At 43.2% G+C, this 18,749-nt stretch overlaps 1 protein-coding gene across 3 annotated transcripts in view; it reads right to left on the bottom strand.

Annotated features, from left to right (window-relative positions):
* Slc12a1 (solute carrier family 12 member 1) overlaps window positions 1-18,749 on the bottom strand; it is a 90,423-nt gene that overhangs the window by 54,812 nt on the left and 16,862 nt on the right. Inside the window, exons 5-10 of one of the 3 annotated variants that reach the window (XM_013154701.2) lie at window positions 18,116-18,211; window positions 14,691-14,830; window positions 13,534-13,644; window positions 11,395-11,506; window positions 9,998-10,125; window positions 1,716-1,800 (exon numbers count right to left, since the gene is read on the bottom strand). In XM_013154701.2, the coding sequence (XP_013010155.1) occupies window positions 1,716-1,800; window positions 9,998-10,125; window positions 11,395-11,506; window positions 13,534-13,644; window positions 14,691-14,830; window positions 18,116-18,211 (672 nt within the window). Of the gene's footprint in view, window positions 1-1,715; window positions 1,801-9,997; window positions 10,126-11,394; window positions 11,507-13,533; window positions 13,645-14,690; window positions 14,831-16,900; window positions 16,997-17,504; window positions 17,601-18,115; window positions 18,212-18,749 lie in introns of all 3 variants that reach the window. The other 2 variants (XM_005004563.3, XM_005004564.3) reach the window with 2 other exon arrangements.

The following is an 18,749-nucleotide window of genomic DNA, read 5'->3' as shown; positions in this document are numbered from 1 at the left end:
AGGCCCTTATACCACTGGACTCTATCTGGCCCCAGAGTGTGGACTGTTTTGTGTTTTTAAATATTTCTATAGTATGGATTCTTGGGAATTATGAACATATAAAAGAACCTTGATATATAACCATTAACTTTCCTTATAAGTTTTTTACTGTAATGTCTGTAGCTATGTATTTTCAAATGACATTGAACTGCATTGAATTATTAGACTATATGAATATATGCATGAAATATATATACATATTTATTTGTACATATATATATATTTATATGTATGTTTTTTAACCACATTAAGGAGAAATATTTTACAAACTAAATGCCAACCAGAAAAGTTACTTAGTTTGTTTTTCAAACTCCACCCACAGTGAGTTCTCATTCCTTGCTAATACGCCAGTTTTAAGACAGGAAGCACAAGCAAGAACTAATGGAAATCTTCCATATTAGTTGTGGGATTGACATTCTTTGAATCTGGGAAAGACTTAAAAATCATAGCATCTTTCAATCGAAAGAGAATCTTATAAATAATCAGCGCAGGAATCCTTGTGTCATAGCCCCGAGAGGTAAGCAGCTGGCCTCTACTAAAATTCTTAAAATTACGCCTGGTGATTACTAAGCAAAACCACTCTTTCTAGGTTTGCCTCTTTACGTTGCTAATTTATGTCAATGAATTTTCTACCCATGGGTTGGCGACGACACCAGGAGAATCCCTGCAATAAGGTCTATAACTTTGCTCATTCCCTCATCTTTCTTATGTCTGAAAAAGAATAAGCTACTTGAGAAATTTAACTTGAGGTAATTTCGATGTCATTCTGTTCCTGTCTTAAAGCATGGGAACAGAAACTCTTCACACGTAACTAGACTTAGAAATGATACAACAAGGCATTTAACAGCCTTAACTAAGCCGTGAGGTAGGCAAGAATCTGTTTATTGGTTTTTGATTTTCTTTTTTCAACCAGAGACCATCTCCTCTACGATAAGCAGAGGATGACCTCGAGCCACACTTCTCTGAAATGGTCACTAGACTTCTGCCACACTCCACCCTGCCGTGCATGCACAGAAGAGGGTTTTCTTCTCTGTAGGCTGGGAAGCTGCGTTTCCTCCTCTCCTGCCATGGCACAAGCAAGAGGAGAGGCCTCCAACCAGGGAGAGATGCGGCTGCAGGCAGCAGGTGGGACCAGAGGCGGCCTCAAGAGCAGCCAGACATATCTCCCACTCCCTGAGCTGTACAGGGCTGACTGCCCACACTGCCAGCAGCCGGGCCCTGTTCTGATTTCCTGCCGGCCGGTGACAGTGACATTTCCACAGCAGGGGCAGCAGTGCAAGGATGAGATGCTGTTGTAAGCCCCACATCTTTCCCGCTTTCTTAAGGCCAAGTGCTTGCTTCACTGTGCCTTGATCTTTTGTTTCTTTGCCTGCTCTATTCCTTACCTCCCTCCTCGGCAGGCACTGGAAGTGTGGCTTTCCTAGCAGTGGTGTGACCCAGGGAAGCAAAATGGGGACCTCTTGAGGCTCGGGCAGGACCACTATCCAATTAACTTTACTGTAGCACTGACCCAGAGATGCTAGTTGTACAGCTCAGTTGCATGAGACCCCTGAATGAGTCAAACCATTAACAAGAAAGGAATTAAAAACCTTTCTAGTTGCGTTCCTCTGGATGCCCACTAGACTCGGAAAGTGACTGAGTTTATTGTCATTCTGACCCAGAGATACACAACTTACCCACGCAGATAGCAACCGCCAGGTAGGCCACAGTGGTGATGAAGATGGCCAGCATGGTCCCTCTGGGAATGGCATCTTGGGGGTCCTTTGGGAAAATAACAAAGTGGCTCAGAGTTAGGTCAAATTCCCAAGTTACCCTTCTTGGAGCAAGTTCTAAGAAATGAGTAAATGGCAAAGCAGTGAGGTTGAATTCTTTCTGGATGGTTTAAAGCAAATCAGATATCTGTAAAACTTGGTGCTAACCAGAAGAGACCATGAACTGCTCGGGAGAGGTTTTCTAGAACAGTACAATAGGTGGGTTCTCTTACATAGCCACTCCTTTCTCCAGCCCTGGCAGTGGAAGGCAAGGTGTACAGACATGCAGATATGTGTATTTTGTATTTGTTTTCTACCGAGCTCAGGCTTGCCTTTAAAAAATATTGCTTCTGACTGAGCAAAAAGGATGACACACTAAATTCTCCAACCCTTCAAATTCCTCATTTGGAATCTAGTTCAGGAATGCCTGTGATGGTAGAACTCTCATTTCCTTAAGCAGGCATAAAGAAAGAGGCTGATTCAAGCTCATACCAGAAAACGGGCTTTTCTCTTTACTATAAATGTATATGCACTCACAAAGCTGAGTTCATATCATATTTAATTTACCATTTCATATCCGATGTGGGGGGCTAATTCAATTTCCAAGTGGTATATTGAATTATATTCAGTTCAACTTAACAGGCATTACTAAGTAAAGATTTTAATGCATTCATTGCTTATATAGATCAGTGCCTGGCATACAGTGGAAGTCAATAAAGATTGAATTGAGGGAAGATAATCCCAGGAGGCAGTAATCTCCCCACTAGAGGACATGAGATTCATCACTGCAAGTCAGCAATCAATGCAGTCGAACAAGGTTTGAGCTTTTTTCTTTTTAACTTAAAAATACACTGATCAGGCCTAACATAAATGTCCACCCATGTTGAGTCGAGACTCAGCCTGATGGTAGGAAGTCTCATCTCAACCAAGAGAGCCTATCCTGTAGCCCGCTCTGGGAGCTCTGGTTTTGGGGCTCCTGGGACCCCCTTCCCTGCTTTCCCTGTTGCCTGGTCATGTAACCTCTCTTCCTAACCATCATCCCCAGAAGGCCATGGGGCAGGTGTGCACAGTGGAGCCATTCACAGAGAGAAGGCGGCAGCTGTAGCTGTAATGGGCCCCCCTTGACTCCTCGATTCACAGCTAAAATTTGTTTTATGGATTAAGACCTTCTCAGGATCTGAGTGGGATGTGCACTGAGTGATTGTGGTGTGTGATATTTTCTCATAGTTGAGATTTTTTTTTATTTCTTTCCTTGATGCCTACAAAAGCTATCTCCTTTGATCCTTTCCTCCTCTATGGCCTCTCTATAAATGCCAACTAAGCCAGCTAACCACCAAGTAAGAGGTAGGAAGATAGAAAGCAGTCTCAGACCTAAAACACAGAAACTTAGTTCTTACTTACAATTGTCTGCTCCTATGAGCTCCAAGATTACTTAACAGAAGTTACATGAGAAGCAGAGAATCCTATGACATTACCATAATACGTATAGGATCCCATTTCATAGGATCAGAAAAGCATGGCATTGCGTGGCCTGGTTCCCCATAGACAAGGTGTGGGACTTTGACAAATTCAGTTTAGCTCCAAGTATTAATTTCGCTCCTCCAGCAGTAATCCAAAGTCTAACCTTCCACTGCTCTTAGTTAAATATTATTTTTTCTTTAGGTGAGAACGAAAGTTGCTTTTTGAGTCTATCAATCACATTCCAATTTTGCATCTCTGAAACGGCAGCTTAACTCTTTGGATTAGACAAGTGTTCCCTCAATTTTCCTCCCAGGTATCTACTTACAGAACATCTACCAGTGTCTCATTAGCAAGTAGAAGGTTCAGCACAGGAATGCAGCAAGCTCCTGTGCCAAACCCCATTAATTGTCCCTGGCATCCAGAGGGCCATTGTGAGAAGGGTTCTGAGGCACCGAACAGAGAGGTAAGCAAACTGCATCTCCCTCCACCGTGCACAACTGACTTACCAAATCAAACTGCATCTGTTCTTTCTGGTTCCCTCTTGGAGAGATCTCACATCTATGGGATCTAAAGTTCCTTGCTGGTTTCCCAGCATTCCGTCACCGCTCAGTTCTTCCCATGCCTGTCCACCAGCTTCTGATCACATTACCAGCACCCAAAGCACTGCCTTCTTTTGATTTCCCCGGGCCCCAGTGTCTCCTGCCCTCCCCCACCTCTTATCTCTTTGTCTTTTCTTGTCACTGGTACCCTTGTTACCATAAAGATGTTGAAGGTCCGTGTTACCCCCAGCACTGTCCTGGACCACTTCTCTCCTTCTTGCACATATCTGGTGAGTTCACCTCTGCCGTGGCCTTCAGTCTGCCCTCCCTCCTTTTATCCAGCCAGCTGTGGCTAGACATTTTCATTATGGTGTCCTGCGCCATTCCAACCTCAGTGGTCAAGTCTGAGCTTCCTTTACAGCATATATATACCACCACATCAACTCAACAGGTTATAAGCAGCGTTAGAAGAATACAGTAAAGTACCGGTGTGAGCATATCAGAGGACATTGCTTGTGGTAAAGAAACCACCTGGGGAAAACACTAAGTGTCGATTCGACTATGGTGTGTGATATTTTCTCTCCATGGATTGTAATTGAGATTTTAAAAAAATTTCTTTTCTTAACGCCTACAAATGCTATCCCCTTTGGTCCTTTCCTCCTTTATGGGCTTCATTCTCTCTGTAAATGCCAACTAAGCCAAACTGACTGCTAAGCACATAATACTGACTTGCTTTTAAGGAGTCAAGGGGAAGCCTAGTGAACTTTAATTTGGAAGTGTGCTTACAGTTTGCAGAAGGTTACATCGGTGACCTTGGACCCTTTTCCAGGGCCGAGAAACCACACATGCAACAACCATAACTTAATTGCACTAAGTAGGAGCGGCACTCACTAGTTGAGCCATTTGGAGTAAGTTTCTTGACTTTCCTGAGCTCCAGCGGAGTCCTTTTCCCTGCCATTATCTCTGCCTAAAAATTTACCACCGCACTGAGGTCAAGAATGAAAGGAATCTGGGGCTGGGGATTTAGCTCAGCGGCATAAGCACCTGCCTTGCAAGCAGGCAGTCGTGAGTTCGATCCCTGGTACCGATAAAAAAACGAAAAAGACAAAAAAAAAAAAAAAAAAAAAAGAATGAAAGGAATCTAAATGCCTTAGCTAGCTCACTCCATAACTGTTTATTAGCGCCTTACCAGTTTAGAGGGCGCAGCAATGGATAGAGCCAAGGTGAAGCCCCCACAGCCTGGAGCTGTAGTCTAAGGATGGCACCTCCAGCTTGTTCCCCTGCCCTTGTGGGGTTTCTCCTGGGGAAATATAGGACCCTCCTCCCTGTTCTCAGCTCCCCCACGCATGCCTGACTGCTCCAGGTCCGCTCAGCCTGCAACTCCCTGACCTGTCTACTGGTAGTCACAGGCTGGTCCTTGCTTTCAAAGTCAGATCAAAAGTTAGCCCTGGGAGGAAATCATCCCTAACCAAACAATTAGTTCTTCAGTTTTGTTATTCCACAACACACATGAACATTTACACACATCTCCTATTGACTGTCTCTTTTTACAAAATATATCTATTAGTACACATTTGAGATATATAAAGATAGATCATATTTATTGTAGAGAGTTGAAACATGAATATAAAACATCTTCTTTCTATTTCCTCGTCCCCTCCTTTCCTTTCCCTCTCTCTCATTCCCATTTTAAAAACATCATTCTTCCTGTTTCCTATTACTTATCTTTTTGTAAAAATTATCACTTATTTCAAATTTTTTTATATGAAAGTCCAGAACTGGACCTTTTTTTGAGGGGGTTACTGGGAATTGAACTCAGGACCTCAAGCTTGCCAGGAAGGTGCTATGTCACTGAGCTATATCCCCGGCCCACTTATTTTAAATAGTCAGTAAATTATGTACATTTAGTTATATGTTATTATTTTCTAATTCAGTACATCTATCATGTGTTGCAATGAATGTACTAAATGCGTCTTAACTGGGGTTTACTTTGGGGCTTATCTTACAAGCATCTTAGAAAAAATCACGGGAGGGCTTATTTTTCATTTAGGTCTTTTTTTAGGGAAATACAGCCCCTGTGTATTTCAAGTGAGCTTATGGTTGTGTTGTCCACATTTTCATAGTAGTCTTCAATAGTCTAAATTGAACAGTATGCCTTAAAGGATTTCACCTAACATTTTATTATGAAAATGCTGAAACATACAGAAAAGTTGAAAGCTTATAGAAAAACCTAGATCCCATAATTAACATGCTCCATATGGCCTTCTATTTGTTCTTCTTTCCACTCTTTTATGTTTTATTCATTTCAAGGTAAGTTTCAGGTATCAGAATTTTGTCCTCAAATACTTTAGCATACATAACATTAATTAGAGTTCAACATTTGTTTAAAATTCTTTTTTTTGAGGCTGAACATGATGAGATGTACAAATCTTAAGGATGTCATTTGGCTATTTTTATACATTTGTATAACTGAAGTGTCCTCCAACACGAATATGACCGGCGCATTCCAGAAATTCCCTCCCAGTGCTCCCAAGTCCGTTTCCATCTCCAACCTCAGGCAGTCTCAGCTGTGATTTTTTACTCACTGTAGTCTGAGAATTCACAGAACTGGAATTAAACAGTATGTGATTCTGTGGGAAGGCATCACGGCTTGTTTTCAGATTTCACCCCTGAGGTGTTATTAGTTTGTTCCTTTTTATTGTTCAGAACTATTTTGATGGAAGAATAAGCTGCAGTTTTAAAATCCAGCTTCCTATTAATAAATGTGATTTTTTTCCATTTCTAGTACTTAAAGATTGAAGTCACCACGAACAGTACTATACCTAAAACAACTGACTAAAAGGTTACTGCCCCAAAGGGAAGTTATATTTCACTTATCACATCTTATCTTCAATTTTTCGTGAGACACTACCTATTTGTAAGGAAAATTTCTGGGGCATAATGTAAATATGCACGTCAGTAGATATAAAGGATGAGGAGTGAGGGCCCCATCCTGTTACAGGTTTATCTCCTTGCAAGCTTTTTGAAACTGCAGACAGAAGACATGAAAATAATTTCTATTATTTGGTCATTTGCTGTGCTTCTGTGCTACACAGAGGTGTATGCATGCTCACATTCATCCAGGGAGGACAGACCAGGTTACACACAGCCTGGTGAACTGAGTATTTGCAAAATTAATTTGGCCAATTCTTATCATCTTAGCAATTCTCTCTCCCATCTCCCAAAGGAATTACGTGAGGACCTCGCATGCGCTGCACCCTCTTCTAACCTGGTGGCTGCAGCCTGTGTGCTGCAGGATGCTACCGAGGCTCCCTGCTAACCTGCAGCTCTTCCTTTGCTCTTTTAAAAGGAGCACAAAGTATTCCTCAGAATAAGATTGAGCCATTCACAAACTAGAATTCATCTTAGAACACTGAAAAAAGCCCATCTATGTCTGCCTTACCTGACTATGTTTCTTTAGCTGTAAATCTGAAATAACTTAAGAATCACACAAGAAAGTATTTAAGAAGCTTGGAAGCCCAGAGGTAAAGATTCAGGCATTAAAAATTGAACTTGCTCCTGTGTGTTAGTCTTCTAGGCGACGTCCTCCTCCAGACCTCTGTATGTTAATGACCTGCACTACTGTCCATCAGAGGCAGTGTCCTCCCTGACACTCCCGGTTCCCCTCGCATTCACAGCCAGTCTGACAGTTAACTTCAGCTTCCAACTTTGACTTCCTAGACTCTGCTGAAATCCACCCACCTCTCTCCAAATCCATTCCCCTCTCTGGTTTAAAATTGTTCTTCTTGGGCAGGGTTAGAGCTGGGTGGCACAGAGCTTGCCTGCAAGTACAAGGTCCTGAGTTCGACTTCTGGTATCAAAAACAAATCGTTTCTCTCCCACTGGGTCCACAATCAGTTTTTTCCACTGCATTGCTATGGTCACATCCAGGCTCTGGGCCCCAGTTTAAAACTGCCCTGAACCTCTAACTGGCCTTCTAGTTTCTTTAAATCCTCTCTCCCTTGGCTTAGGATAAGCCACAATATTGCCTCAGCTCCTATCCCAAGGGGTCTTCTGGTGTCCTCTCACACTAAGCCAGATCACCCTGCTTCCTTCTCACTTGTCTGGTGAGCTCAGCACAAAGCGATCCTGTAGCCCGGTTCACCCTCCTTCCCGGCACTAGCACGGTTACCCCTTTGTGATTATTTTATTGCCCGTTCCTCACTGCAAAGCTGCGATCAGAGGTGACCTGCTCATTTGGTTCAGCCTAGTACGGTAAACAGAGTTGGTTTTCCTGGTTCTCCCACCACCTCTGATTTCCTTAGGCGGAGGCCGTTCCTAACACTGGCTCCTGGGCCCTGTGGCTTCTCAGTGAGAAGACGTGTTTTACTTCCTTCGGGGATCTTATGTCACAGAATCTGCTAAATAATAAAGCGGGGAAAGGAAGGTCCAGTGTCCTCATGGCCTTCCCACTAATGCTTTTTGCAGCACCAGCGAGCAAAGCTTGTTTTCCAGGCTTTCTGAGCAGCGCAGCGCCCACTGCCCTGGACACTAATCAGTGCCCCGGCAGCTGAAGGCAGAGAGAGTTTCCTGCAGGGCTGAGCCCAGCACGCTCAGCCGGCCCCCACCCCATCCAGACACTGCTATTCTTTATCTTTTATTTTGCTCTTCAACATATTTATAGTTTGGGTTCTCTCATAGAAAAGAAACTGTGTGGTATTTAAGCATGTGTCTGATTTATTTCCCTTAACCTCATGGACTCAAGATGCATCCATTTTCCATGTTTAGTGTAAGTGCTACCGAAGCGAATACTGCTTCTATTTTCCTGCAAATGACTCACATTTATCTTTATGGCAGAGTAGTACTCCACTGTGTGTTAAATACCATCTTTTCTTTGTTTTTCTGCTGATGGACATAAAGGCCGTTTTCAAAGTTTAGCTATTACGTGATCTGCTGCTATAAACTTGGGTACGCATGGATCATAATAAGCTATCTCCTGGTGACTCTTAAAAATACTTATCTTCTACAGTTGATTATCATTTTATTGGGGTAAAAAACCTGAGTCTTCTACTTTTTAGTCTGGTGTAAAACCCATATGTTCTCTATTTTTAAAGAGAGTTCTTAATGTTCCCCTGCTATATCTTCCCTTTTCTCCTTTTAATACTAGAATGCTTTCAAAATTTTACCTGGGTTCATGGCTGTCCAGGGGGAGAATACATTCCTCAGCCTCTTTTGCAACTAGGTAAGTTCACCAAACTAAATTCTGATTAATGGAGCAGCGGCAGAAAAATACAGACAAGTCCAGAATTGCTTGGCTCTGCTTATTTCTGTTCCTATGGACCGAAACATAACCTTGGAAGGGATTTTATTTCATTATTTTATTATGTAAGGGGGATTGAACCCCCTTACATAATGCACTGATTATAGCCTCAGTTCCCTGAGGGGAGGGGTTGAGACAGGGTTTCTCTGTGTAGTTCAGGCTGGCCTCAAATTCTTGGCAATCCTCCTGCCTCAGCCTTGAGTGCTGAGATTATAAGCATGCACCACCACATCCAGCTTGCCCCAGTCCATTTTTTATTTGTTTTGAGACAGAGTGTCACTAAATCCCTATGTTGCACAGGATGAGATGGAACCATCTTGGACTTTGCAGATATGGACAAACCCCAGCGTAACCCCAGGTTACCTTTTGAAGCAGATCTTTCTAATCTTGTTGGATGCCATATGAGCTCAAATTTTTATGCACTAGACAAACACACTCTGTCTTGTTATGGCCACTGCTAGTGGCCTTTTATAAATCATTCAGTCCAACATCATACCCAATACAATGATAGAGTACTTAGGATAATACGAATAGAACAATATGCATGGCGTGCTAAGTGGTAGAGTGGTTAGTTTTCATTTTGCTCTAGTTTTGCTCTTCTTGACTGTTCCATGTTCTTACTCAGTATGGTTTTTAAAAAGGAGGTAGTTTCAATACTTTCCCCCTGAACTGTATTCATTTTGTTGGTGAAATGACTTCACCGCATAAGACCTTGGAAGAACTATCTGAAATAGCCACCCCAGTGTGGCATGGAAAAAAAATAATAGCAAATGACCAGGAAATCTTTCAGAAACCTCCCGGTTTTAATCTGTAGGGAAAAGCAGCCACACGTGATCTGTACACCTCTTTTGCCTCCCATCAACCACACTGCGACTTCCCAGGATTGCAAAGCAGAAAGCACAACGCACCTCCAAGTCTCCTGAGATGTTGGCGCCAGCAAGGATTCCAGTGGCTGCTGGGAAGAAAATGGCGAAGACAGAGAAGAACCCTTCACCCTTCGTGAAGCTTGGTCCAAAGTTCTCCGCAAATATGGATGCTGTAACCCAAAGGACAGGAAAGGTAACTGGGGACATGCTTTACAAAGTAGGCCGAGATCTTTGGGCTAATTCCACGTGCAAAAGCATCCCTGGATTCTAAGCAGAATGGTCACAGGATGTTGACATTACTATTTGACCAATGCCAAAGTATGTAAGGTTTTAGGTCCCTAGAACACAGCGCTGAAAAATCATGCATCTTTACTATGTCCACAGAGACTCAGGGTGCCTGCCTGACTTCTTTGAATTTAGAAAAGATGGAAGGAGAAGATGAAGTCTTCTTTCAAGGCCACATTAGCATACTTGTAAATACACCACATGTGGTCTTGCATGTGCACACCCTTCATAAATATGTGAAACAACTAGCACTGTTTCTCTGTTTTGTTTTGTCTTTAATGGTAGGAGAGTTTCACCAACTAGGTTACTTTAAAATTTTGCCATTGATTTGCTAGTCTCTGGTCCTTGCTTCCAGAGTTTGGACCTTAAATCCTTACGCCAAACCCTCACATAGGGAAGAACAGTATGGGGGAATAATCCTACCCCACAGCCTGTTTTCAAATGCTGAAATGAAAGAAAGAAAAATTCAGCAAGCTCAAAGCAAAACATAAAGGATGAGGAAAAGGAAGAAAAAATGTGTGAAAGAAAGGGAGTCTGGGTTGCACAAAGAAGGAAAGAGAGTCTAAAACACACTTGCAAGAAAGAGGGAAAAAATACAAGGAAGAAGATGTCAACATCCAAAGCAAACGAGGCGTCTTCATGATGTCACTACAGGATGTTGCACTCAGAAACTCCTGGGATGTCTTATGCTTGAAAACAATGCATCACTAGGTAAAGTCAGTGCAAGGCAAGGTCCCGAAAGGCTACCAACAAGAAAACAACCACTGTGCTTGAACTCAGTTCTCTGCAGTAGTTGAGCCAAGCCCTGCTCTCCTTCCTTGCCTGTACTTGCTATTCCTGTCATCTGACAGGGAAACTTGCTCTGCATTTTAAGATTTAAAAAGTGCCCTCACATCCACTCTCTCATTTACTCCTCGGAGTTCCCTCGGGAGGTTATTGTCACCAGTCACACTTTAGCAGCAAAATCTGAGACCCAAACTCGTTCAATGATTTGTCCAGCTGGTAAGCAGTGAAGTTAAGACCCAACCCTGACCCTGCTGAACCCAATTTCTGCCTCCTTTCTGGGGTTCTCATGGCTGGTGTTGGGGTGTGAGGGATGGGGAGGAGAGCAGCGCAGAGCTTTTTACTGAAAAGCAGCTCATTGGTCTCCGTACCTTGGTAGTTGAAGAAGCCTCTGGACCTCTTCTCATTGTTGGACGGAATGACGGTTCCAATGAAGAAGTTTGCGATGGCGATCAGAAGAATGACCAGAAGGATCACTTGAGCCTGCCATGGCAACACGGAAGGAGACTAAGTAGATTTATGTACCAACCTCATTCATAGAATTGTAAAATTACGTGTCTGCTGGAGGAAGTCTGATTATTCCAGCCAAGACTCTGCCGTTCAGCACAGGTGACAAGAGAAGCCTTAGGGAAAGGTGACTTTATAAGCCTGTTCCACCTGGTTGTCGATGCTACAGCTCCCCTGAGAACATGGACTTGGGTACCTGAGGCTGACTTTTTGAGAACAGTCCAAGAAATAGGTGGGTACCTACTCAGTGGTTCTGGAAATGTAAACAAAGCTGAAGGTTTCAGCATTTATGCACTGAGCCTTTTTCTAGATAGAATACCTGTGGGTCTTTCCTCTTCCTAACTGCACAAGCAGAGCCAGAACACAAGGTTGGAGAGTTTCTGTGATGCTCAAGGCACTTGATGCCAGCTGACTGGTGTGTGTTTGGCATGAGCAGCCTGCAGAGTTCGCAGGCCCCCTCCAATGCCTGGCATCACCATTGGCCTGGACTCCACACCACTCTACTCTGTGTAATGGGGTCCTCCTCCTCCTTAGAATCTCAGCTAGGTCTTGGAGAGCCCTTTCCTCACCACTTCATCTGAACAACTACTGAGCCACCGAGGGCAGGCAGTATACCACAGGCAGCAGCTACCTGTATTCCCTCAGGTACGCGATGCCACCTATAGCCCTGAGAGGCAGGGAATACGAATGTTCCCACTCCACAGGTAAGGAAACCGAAGCATAAAGATTCTATAATTGACTCAGGGTCACAGAGATACTGACTGGATTCAAAACTAGGCCCCTCGCCTGCCCAGCAAGTGCAAAGTCCTGAGTTCAGTTCCTGATTAAAAAACAAAACAACTAGACACAAATAGACGTAGAGCTTTAAATACCACCCTCTGCTGCCAGTGAGCCAGAAGGCCTCCCTTGGGAAGACAGCAGGGAAGAGGTGTCCCCAGCTATCTGCCATTACCTTTCCCTTCTTCCTTTCTCCCTCCCTCCCTTCCTTCTGTCCTTCTTTCCTTCTTCCCTTCCTCGTTCCCTCTCTCTGAGCCTCCCTCCCTCTCTGCTTTCTTCCTTCTTCCTTTCCTTCCTTTCTTCTCCTCTTCCTTCCTTCCTTTCTTCCTGCCCTGGGGATTGTACCCAAAACCTCGGGCTTAATTATTTTAGGGTACTTTCATGCTTTGTCATTTTGGGTTTATCGCTCCATTTTCTTGCTTATTCTTCCTCTATCCAGAGACCATACACTGAAGTAGGGCAGGAAATGTGCCCAACTTGGTCACAATTAGACATGTGGGGTCTTGCCCAGCACATGGTTGGCACTTACTTAATTTTGTTTAATGTAGGAAATCACAATTCACAAAAAACCAGCAATGGAGGGATCTCATCTTGCATAGGTAGGAGGCTTAGCCATCTTGTTGTTTCTAGTGACCCCGTGGGAACTAGTCACGCGTCTCTGGGCATGGAGGAGCATTTTATATTGCACTGATTCCAGCGTGAGTTCCCAGAAGTAAAAGACCTGCTCCTTATAATCCAGTGACTCATTCTGCTTTACCCCTGGTTAACTGGAGGTGTGCTCTGGTTCCAAAGCCTATGGCGCCCTTAATTTCACAAGTGAAGTGCTGGATCCTAGAGGAGATCTATGGTCCTGCTTCTGTCACCTTCTTCCAGCACACTTGTCATTTGGGGGCCTTTAGCACTCACAGGCAGCTTGCAAGGGGATTCTAGAAGCAACCGAGACATGGGCCTCCAGCGTGGCTCAGAGCCATAAGAGCTTGTGTGTATGGATGCAGTGACTTTAGTGGCTGTGTCACTGTGCTGACAGCACCAAAGGGGAAAAAGCCCGGCCTGTTCATGTGTCAAATGAGCTCAATTGGTGCTTTGCACACTCACTGTTCCACAAGTACTGACTTCTCCTTTGCCCATGACAAACAACAACATTCATGTTCTAAGAGACGGGCTTCCCCTGATTCATGTCAGGACCTGACTGGAAGGTGTTGATAATGCCATTGTAAGAAGTTTACCTTTGCTTCCCATTCCATTCCAGCGACGGAAATCCCTAAAAGAATCACCACGGTGATGGAGCCTATGATCCGGATGTCATTGGTCGGGTCCACCATCATGGAATCGCTCTCCTGGGGAAGGAACTCAATAGCATGATTGGAGAGGTAGATTCTTGCACACTGGTTTTATTGTAGCAGTTTACAGTGGGAAGAGATTGCACACTAATGCCTGGGGCCATGCACGACAATAGAAAAATGAAGTGGTTATAAATTTAGGAAGGTAGAAAACCTAGCATTATTTCTTTCTTAGGCTAATAGGCATTTGATAGCCAAAGTTAGAAGCTGTGAACAGCAGAGGTGCACTCCAGTAAGAGCTCCTGAGGACCCTGGAGCGCTCAGTAAAAATGCCTGCATGCAGATGTTGTGTTTTGTTTCAGAAGAATTACTCGTTACTTTCTATGTCAAGGGGAATCCAAGAGGAATACAAACAAGTGGTTTATAATGTGGATGTTGAAAATAAGTGGTGAGCAATTTAAGCACAGGCTACACAAACCTGCTAATGCACCTCTTATGATAACAGACTTTCTGAAGTACATAATATGCTCATTTATTCATCAAATTTTCTCACGGATTTACTTTCACTAGCTGAGCTCAGTCAGTGCTATTACCACAAGACCAGAAGTTAGTTCAAATGCCAGCTAACTAGAGTGCTTGCAACACACAATCCTAGCAGGGTACTTAAGGTAGGAAATGCCTATTTTTCTGCACTGAGTTATTTTAATGCTTGAACTTTCTTTTCTTTGAGAAATCCATAATTATTACTAGTAGTATACTGCAGATAATAATGTCCATTATCTATCTGATGTCTCATATTTTACATGATACTTCTTGGATATCACTTTATCTGACTGAACCAAACATTTGTGAAATACACAAGATATTATTCAATACACAGGATATTACTGGCCCAGCTTAGAGTCTCAGGTAAATAGAGAAAGCAGTCCAAAGTCTCGCAGCTGGCAAAGTGAGAACCAGAACTGAAAGCCAAATGAGGGGTTCCTTCTCCTGCATCCAGCTTCCCCCCTCTCATTTTCCCATAATAATATCCCCTAGTGCCCTGAAAAAGAAAGTTGAATTAAACGATCTTGCTTGGCTGTAGGAAGAAAAGTGTTAATTACCTTAAGAAGATCTACCACAGTCTCGGCAAATCCCACCACATACATAGCAACAGCCACTGCGTTGGCAAATGCAAAGATCAAGCCTATGGACCCACCAAACTCCGGCCCCAAGCTCCTGGAAATAAGATAGTAGGCTCCACCTGAAACAAGAAATGGGCATGTTTTACATGGAGAAACTAGGAAGGAATTTAGTTTATCTGATTAAATGATTCTGAATGTCTAAGAAATTTTAAATTTTAATTATGCTAATAAAAATATTATAAATTCCTAATAATTTTAGAAACCCTGTTATCTTAACAAACAACTTAGCCCTTCTTTGTATTCTGTACATAATCTATGTTACATAATAGACTTAATAAAATTCAATTTATTGAATCCTAAATGTAAAACAAGGCTACAAATAAAAATGCAGCAAAACTTTACAAAAACTACTTTGTCTTTAAAAAATATAATTGAACTATTCATATTAATAATGCATCTGAAATAAAATTTTATATCCAGAATTTCCAAGAAACAGGCTTTGGTAAAATGAAGCAAAAGAAATGATTTTTTTTTTTTTTTTTTTTTGCTTCCTTTCTGTTGCATAAGCATCTCAGCTGTATACTTGCTGCATAAAACATAGTATCTTAACATAATGATATGTATTATCCATTCTGTTAATCAGACCTGGTTTTTGTTTTCAGCTCAACAAGGCATGAGTACCAAACACCCATAATGTGGGTAACAAGTGGGAATGAAAGTAGGGAGGGCTTGGGATGATTGCTTTTCTGTTGGATATTGAAAAAAGCTCTACACATGACTGTGGATTTCTGTGTGCATGGAAGTCTGATCTGGACTTCCAGATAGCTAGAGGGTCTCCTGGGCAAGTCACTAGCAGTGGAAAAGACTAGATGCTATGGTTTATAGCTACATGTTCCCCAGGTGCCTCGTGTGCTTATAGGAGAGGCTTTTGGAAATTGATTAAGAAGGTGCTACACCTGACTACCTGTTAGGAGATGGGGTTTGGCAGGAGGCATGACCCGGAAGTGCATATCTCCTTCCGGGTACTCCTTTCTTTCTCTCCCAACATGAGCAGCTTTCCTCTGCCCAGACCCTTTCTCCATGCCATTTTCCTCACATGAGTCTGCTGCATATAAACTAAAACACCTGAAACGTGAGCTAAACTAAATCTCTCATCCTTGGAATTGCAGGTGCCACTATTTTGCCAGTGACAAGAAAGTGACAAAGACATCATTTGAGAGGTCTGATTGTCACAGACCATCCTAATCGCCTTCTGTACTGATCTAGTCTTGGGGGTCAGCAGAGTTGGTGTGGAATGACCCTGAATAAACACTCTTAACCACAAAGTCCAAGCCACCGTTTACTGGGGAGTTTCTTTCATTCTAGTAACTCCTTTGGGTTTAAAATCCTCTCTGAAATGTAATGTTATCTGAGTGGCACAGATCACTTTTATTTCCTTTATTGTGATGTCATTAAACAAAATAGTTACCTGGGGGCAAGGTTCAAATGAAGGATGGACAGAGAAGCTGGGAGATAGGTGTGTTGTGGGCAGGATGGTGTTTAGAGAGCCAGAGGGGGAGATCTGGAGATGGTACCTGAGAAAAACCTGCCCTGAGAAGCCTAAGGGAACTGGAAGGGGAATGATAAGAAATTAGAAGGACTCTGCAGAACTTCACCCCTTCCTTTTTGCCTAGGCTGGCTGTTTCTGGGTAGCCTGAAAGCAATTCTTTGTTTGGTTTTCTTTTCTTTCTGATGATCTTCCCTGGCTGATTGGCTAGGGAGCATAGAGTTTGGGGTGAACCTTGAAGGCTGGTGCCGTAGTGGCTTGCTGGGTAGAAATCATGAACAGGGTCAGCTAAAGGGTCATAGAAGACTAAGGCTGAGGTGACCTGACTGACGGTCAGGGCACGCTCACAGAGTACATGGAAACCACTGGCTTCACTGTAGTGTTCCATGCTTTCTTACTAGACACAGAGGCACTTGATATTTTGAAACTTGGTTTATGACAGGAAATGGGTCACAGAAGTCTTTTCTAGAGATTTTCTATTTGTAGTTGAGAAGGGTTTTGCTGTTGAAATTTTGGGTTGTTTTGTTTGGCTTTAAGACTTTAGAGATTTAGCACTATCAGAACTTCACTTCCATTGTTAAGCCCACTTTAAACACTATTGTGGAGCCCAAGCTTGCAGTCGTAAGGAGTTTAAGTGGCTTACCTCCTCTTACTACTCCGTTTGTGCAAATAGCAGACATGGAAATACCTGTGAGTGTCGTCACGACCACGCTCAGGCCAATGATGATGACACCAAGACCTGAAAAATCCCCCAACAGAGGCATTGGCTCCCATCGCCAGTACTTCAGGATATGGTAGCCTGAGTCTTGGCAGAGAAGGCTCCATCTCTCCAGGGACACCTGAAACGTGCTAAAAGATCCCAGTCCGTGAAGGTCCAGAGGCACCTGAAAAGTACTGAACTTTACATTGGAATTCCTGTCCAGAGGTCATGTTCTCGGAAACACCAGCAAGAAGCGGGAAGACTGGCCTGAAAAACAAAATGTTTATCCAAAGAACTCACACCTCTGTAATGCCAGCCAAATGCACCAGGAGCTCCATGGAGACGAGACCAGAGCTGACCAGAGTAGACCTGGACTTGACTTACCTTGCCACATGCTTCTCTCTGCACCCTGCGTCTCCAGGGACTTAGCCAGGGTTCAAGAACATTGAGCTACTTCCTTGTTCCCATCAATAACAAGTAGGTAAGAAAATGTTTTTGCCTACCGGTGGTAAGTGATGAGGGCATTAGATATCTTAGAGATTTTTACCTCCACGCACAAACCCGTTAGTGGCTATTGCAGAAGTTGACAACCCAGTAATAGAAGTTACCATGGTGGAAAGAAGAATTATGATAACTCCAAGACCTGTTAGCAATGAAAGATAGAAGAGATTACATTTTATTTTCCTGCCTTAGATTTTCTGCTGCTGCAAACTATGCTGCCTGTAAGTTTTCAGGTCCATGCCTTGGGCCCCAGCGGGGTTTCCTTGTGCTAAGGAGAAACCTGGCAAAAAGATCAGGTCGGAGAACCGCTCGTTATGATGAAGGATGGTTTCCACCAGTAAACACAACCTGAAATGCAGCCCTGCCAGAGAACAGCTAACTTATGCTGGTGTCCTGGGAGAGCAACTACCCTGCCTGTGAAAAGTGAAAACATGACATTCGACCTTCTGGCTTGCTCCTGAGGAATCTGAATGAGAAAGTTGGGGATTTGACAAAGGTTAAATCCTGCTCCATTTGTCTCGTATCCCTTTGCCTGAGGGGAAAAAGAAACCAACTTGTATTACCTTTGAAAACACTCCAGAAAGGTCAGTGGTGAGCTGTTGGAGCCTGTGTTGCTTTTACCTGACAAATGATTCTGCGGGTCACAAGTTTAATTACCTCCTCTGACATATCCATTTGTGGCAATAGCAGAGGTGGATAAGCCAGTGATAGCAGTCACTGTGACAGCTAAGCAGATGATAATCACACCAAGACCTCAGTTGAGAGAGGAAAAACAAAGGCAATTAAATGGTGGCACAATCCACTGGGTCATTTACATAAAAGCCAACAAGTTTGGGGTAATCCTTAAGAGACCACATTTGAGCTTAACAAGTTGGCTAGGAAATCACCGCGCAGGAACTGCTCAACTTGGGAGCTGTCTACCCATAGTAGTTTTGTCTCCAAGGAGTTCAAGGGTTGAGATGCATAGTGTGGTTTTGTGTGCAACTGGACCACAAAACTTGGTAGAAAGTATGCTATGAATCCCATCTTTGAGGATGTTCATACCATCTCACACTGTTCACTGAACTGGAGCTCAGCTGTGTGTCTTTCCAGTAATGTTCTTTAATAGCACTTTGGTTATGAAGGGGTAGAAAATTACAACTGCTCTAGCCAACTACTCATCAGGCAGGTGGGTGTAACCAAAAGAACCACCCTGGACCACATTACCTTATTGACTGAGTGGCTCCCAGAAAACTATTTATTTTCTGAGCCCAGAAGGACAATTAAATGATAAAGAACATGTAAAGACTCT

Source organism: Cavia porcellus, unplaced genomic scaffold, assembly GCF_034190915.1.
Source record: "Cavia porcellus strain 051 isolate PalLab524CR breed Dunkin Hartley unplaced genomic scaffold, mCavPor4.1 scaffold_1, whole genome shotgun sequence".
NCBI lineage: Eukaryota > Metazoa > Chordata > Mammalia > Rodentia > Caviidae > Cavia > Cavia porcellus.
This window is presented reverse-complemented; position numbering and strand designations above follow the sequence as displayed.